This window comes from Cryptomeria japonica, chromosome 7 (genome assembly GCF_030272615.1).
Source record: "Cryptomeria japonica chromosome 7, Sugi_1.0, whole genome shotgun sequence".
NCBI classification, from domain to species: Eukaryota; Viridiplantae; Streptophyta; class Pinopsida; order Cupressales; family Cupressaceae; genus Cryptomeria; species Cryptomeria japonica.
The window spans coordinates 562242013-562246761 of NC_081411.1; the positions used below are offsets into that span (position 1 = coordinate 562242013).

At 35.2% G+C, this 4749-nt stretch overlaps 1 protein-coding gene across 1 annotated transcript; it reads left to right on the forward strand.

Moving 5' to 3' along the window:
- Nucleotides 1-2610: 2610 nt before the first annotated feature.
- Nucleotides 2611-4470, forward strand: LOC131078444 (uncharacterized). Its single transcript, XM_058016149.1, has 5 exons — nucleotides 2611-2874; nucleotides 3277-3457; nucleotides 3551-3766; nucleotides 3967-4095; nucleotides 4187-4470. The coding sequence occupies exons 1-5, from the start codon at nucleotides 2684-2686 to the stop codon at nucleotides 4400-4402; spliced, it is 933 nt and encodes a 310-aa protein (XP_057872132.1). The 5' UTR covers nucleotides 2611-2683; the 3' UTR covers nucleotides 4403-4470.
- Nucleotides 4471-4749: the final 279 nt, after the last annotated feature.

A 4749-nucleotide genomic window follows, 5' to 3' on the forward strand; every position in this document is an offset into this window, starting at 1 on the left:
TAAGAAATTACATCCAAGACAGGAATCGAATTAACCTTCCATTTCCTGGTATGGCTTGGAACCAAGATGGGTTCCAAGAAGGCGAGCTTCACAGCCGCCTAAGGACATGTCCCAGTACTGCACTCGTATCCTTTTTAAGAATTGAGATTAGTGTTAATTAAGTAATTGGAGTTTAATTGCAAATTAGATTATATATATATATTTGTTGTGTTCTAACAATCTGTTTTGCAGGACAGTGATCTCTAACTAGTAGGGACATTACATCCTTGTTTAGGGGAGGATTTTTTTTTAATAGAGTTTTATCCTCTTCTTAGTAAGGTGCAATGTACTTAGGTACGTTATTAGGCTTTGATGTCAGGAATCACTCTTTTGCCTCACCTAAGCTATTCTTAAGGGGGGGTTTTGGTGTATAATCATGGTTAGGTGCTTAGGTGGCTTGTTCATGTGCCATCTTTTCCATGTGGCAAGTTAGGTAGGGTGGTGGGTAGAATATGTATCCTTTAAATACCTCCACTCCTCTGCTATTTACTCAATCGCTCATTTTATGCAATCATCTTCATTTTGTTTACAATTCCTTCTTATTTTTTGTTTATATTTGCCTGGTCTTCTTGACTAAATCTTAGAAAATAAGCTACCAATCTACCTTATTGACTTGATATTGCTAATATTTTATTTTCAATTGCATCACTATCAACCTAAAAGACTTAGTCAAAATATGGTAATATAACACCATATTTCTAGTTACCTTCTTTTGCAATAACCGAATGCTCCTATTTACTCTTTATGTCCATCCAAATTCCTTCTGACCTCCCCTCATAGTCTTAATTGTTGCTAAATAAATATCATTAAAATCTCAAATGAATTTCTATAGAAACTTGACAAAATATCATGAAAAGATCTTTATCTCTCCAACATTCATTGGTGTAGGTCATTCAAATATTTCTCTTACCTTTCTAGATCCATTTTCTAAACTTTATTTTGTATTACAAATTCCAACTATACCAATTTTGACTTCATAAAACTACACTTTATTCATATTGATCATCAAATTTTATTATCTCAACATCTATAATAATTAGTTTGATATGTTGTAGATGTTCCCTTTTAGTCTTAAAATACAAGTATCATCCAAGTAGACATTCATAAAAATGACCAATTATTTCTTCAATATTCATTTGTCAACCTCATAAATGTACTTAAAAGGCAGTACTCATATACTCCATTTATTTTTAGTACAATCTTCCATTCATTTCCTTCTTTGATTCTAAAATGATGATAATTATTGTTCAAGTCAATTGTGGCAAAGAAATAGGTATTGCACATGGATCAAACTTTCTTTGATCAAATCATTCTTTAACAATTCTTATACTAGTTCAAATCTTCACTTTCTAGTGATGTCATTTTATATCTTACTCTATTTGGAAAAAATGCTTCTAGAACTAGGTCCATATGATGATTGATACTCCAAATTGGAGGTAACCCATGATTTAGAATATTATCTAATATGAGTCTTTATATTTCGTCAACAATTATATGATTTATTTATATTGTGTTCCCTCTCCATTTATGGTGCCACAAGCTCTAGAAACCAATGCAAAATAAATGGACCATATAAGAATCTAATTCCATCCACCAAACATATCATGAATTTGCTATGAACATTTCATTCTTTTTCTTTTAGTGGGACCAACTTACGTATCCTATCATTCTTGTTATATTGTAGGTATTTGTTTTCCCATCATGAACAACACATGTATCAATTTACTAAAATCTTATATCACACAAGAAAATGGCGTACATCGATTTGAATTATATCAGACAAAACTTCATCATGATATGTACCTATCTTCAATTTGATCAAGTACCATTCTTTCCACTAACACCTTATGCTCCTTTTTCAACCAACCAATCTTATATGAATTAGGGTTTTCTAACCTTTTTAACTTCAATTTGACCTCCATATTTACATACCAAAATATAAACAAATTGTTCCTCTCTACTAATTCTTTTTCACCATCACAATTCAACAAAGCTCTTCACATATAAAATGATAGATACTTCACATAATTCTTACACCACCTTTATAATTCTTGCACCATCTTTAGAGATCCTATTTGCACGCACTTAGTTTTTGGCAACAATTATATGATTGGATGCCCTTCTTTTGCACACTTGAATCAAGTTCCTCTAAAAAGATCTCCCACAACTTCACCATATCTTTCTCTACCTCTTTGGTATCTATTAGTTATATTATTGTGATAAGAACTTATGTCATTTTATTCTTTGTGGTAGGAACTACTACTTCCTCCTCCCTTGCGACATGAGTTACTATTGTGTTTTGGTATGAGTTATCACTTTTATTTAGTCAAAGAAATTCAAAATACACTAGTTTCTGGTAGATAGTGTCCAAGCCGCCATGGGCACAAATGTTTGGTTCAAAATTCCAGCTTTTATGAAGACAAAAGCTCCCAGCCAGCTGTGAAATTATCGAGGGGGAGATGGCAAATAACATCACATATCCCGTGCACCCACATTACACAGCCCGTGCGTGCAATCACCACCTCACCGCTTTGCAAACAAGAAGCTCCTCCCTCTCCCTCTCCCCACACAATGCAAATGCAGTCACGAGAAGGCAAAATTAGATAGATTAGGTGACCGCCCAGGAGATTGGGAGGCGCACAGGATGATGGGTAGTAGTTGGAATTGGATGAGACGAATGAGACGTAGGCGAAGGAAGACAAGCAAAGGAGATATCATTACACTTGCAGATTCTCTCCCCAAGAGCTTAGCCCGCCCATGGCCGCCTCTGGCCCTGCCTTTGCCTTGGGATTTCCCTCTTCTCCCCACTCACTCCACACCCACATCAAACACCAGGTTAGTTCTCCTTTCCTCCATTACTCATCTTCTTCTTTGTAAAAAAAATTCAATGCTGTCTATGTAACTCTCAAGATTAGATATACAAATTGTTGTTTTCTTTGGTTTAAAGTTCAATTCTTTCGGTGAATAAGTGTCTAGATTATCATTTACAAAATATTATCATACATATTCATAAATGGAAAGAGTCTCATCTTTTGAATCTACACTGAGTTATAATTTGAAACATAAAAACGTAGATACAAGATCGTTAGATAGTGAAGATAATAGTAAACAGAGAAAAGAAGGATCTTGATCACCCATTAAAGTTAAGATTTAGAAAAGATTCATTTCAATAAGAAAACTATTCAACTTCACCAATTTCTTTAATGGATTGCTGATGTTGTTTTGGATTTTGACCAGGGGCCGCATATGTTTTGTCACTCTGGATGGCCATCTCCTGAAAAACTATGCTCTCAGTACTGATTTCACCATGGACGCCCTCGCCATATTTTCTGAGTTCAAAACAGCCCACTTGCCCATTCAAAGTGTGCTAAGCAGGTTTACAGTAGAGCAGGGGATGCCACCCACATCTAATCCGTGGGTAAGTTTTCTTATATTTTGATTCTTCGGAACAGATTTAAACAACACATTGTAAGTTTTGATTTGTTTAACTGATTCATCTGAAATGAAACAGGTGATAAAAAATATTGTGAAAGAGGTCTTGAAATCATGGCCCCTGAAGTCTGCAAACACCGCCAAGCCAGCAGAGTTTGTGGAGGCGTTGCGTGGGGTGTTAATGGGAGTGGCCATGCGTTTGAAGACAACGCCCCTGAAGATGGCGCACACCGTTACTACTTATGATGGCAAGTCGTTGCTACAATTTCTCACCAACAAACATCAGATGATAAAGGTGAGAGAGCTAGAGAAAAGAGTTTTAGCAAGAATTATCTATTAAAATAATGTAATTTTTACAGTCCGTGAAGATATGTAACAGATTTCTGATTTAAATTGTGTATAATTTTCCATCAACATTTCAGATCATATTATATGATCGGTCATCATCAGAATAAAGCATAGGGTGGTAGTGACATATACATTCATGTCTTGCAGGCTCTGGAAATGACATGGAAATCGTTGCCCAAGGAAGAGCATGGGAAATTGATTAAAGAATATGTTGGTGTTGCTCTGGACATTTTGTCTCCTGCCACTGGTCTCCCACACTGTGGCACTGTGCAAGAGGTACAGTAGAGTAAAGATGAATCGGTATCCTTTTTCTGTTGATTGATTTGTGACTGAAATGAGATTTTTCTATGGTGGGTTGTGATTGCAGATGGATAAGATTGTTTCTTCTGAGTTGAAAATGGTGGACGGAGTGGAGGGTGGGGTGTTGAATCGTAAGGAATTCAAGAAGGTAATGGTGGAGGTAGTGGGCAGAATAATGAATGAACTTGAGAGGAATCCAGTCTCTGTTTCCTCTGATGTTGTCATCACCAAATCTATTGTTTTTCCCACACAGGAGGACAACTCAGAGCAGAGGAACCATTAGGGGGATTATTTGTTTTCACGGAAATTTTAGAAATAAAATAGTTTTGGATCTTAGTGAAATTTATTGGACGGGCTTTCCAAGATGGTGTTTGAATTTTGAGAAATAGTTTTTGAGAGGGAAGTTGTGATCAAGAAACAATAAATTTTGTGGTGATATATAAATGCAAAGGAAAGATTACAAAGTTATTAACTGTAATGACATAAATTAGGTGTGTGGAGAGCAATAAATGTATCTCATATATGTATTTAGGTGTTTTTCATTTGTTTTATTGTTCATTGTGTTTAAATGTTTTGTTTTTGGTTTTTGGTTTTTTATGTATTATAGTTTTTTTTGATAAAATTATTATT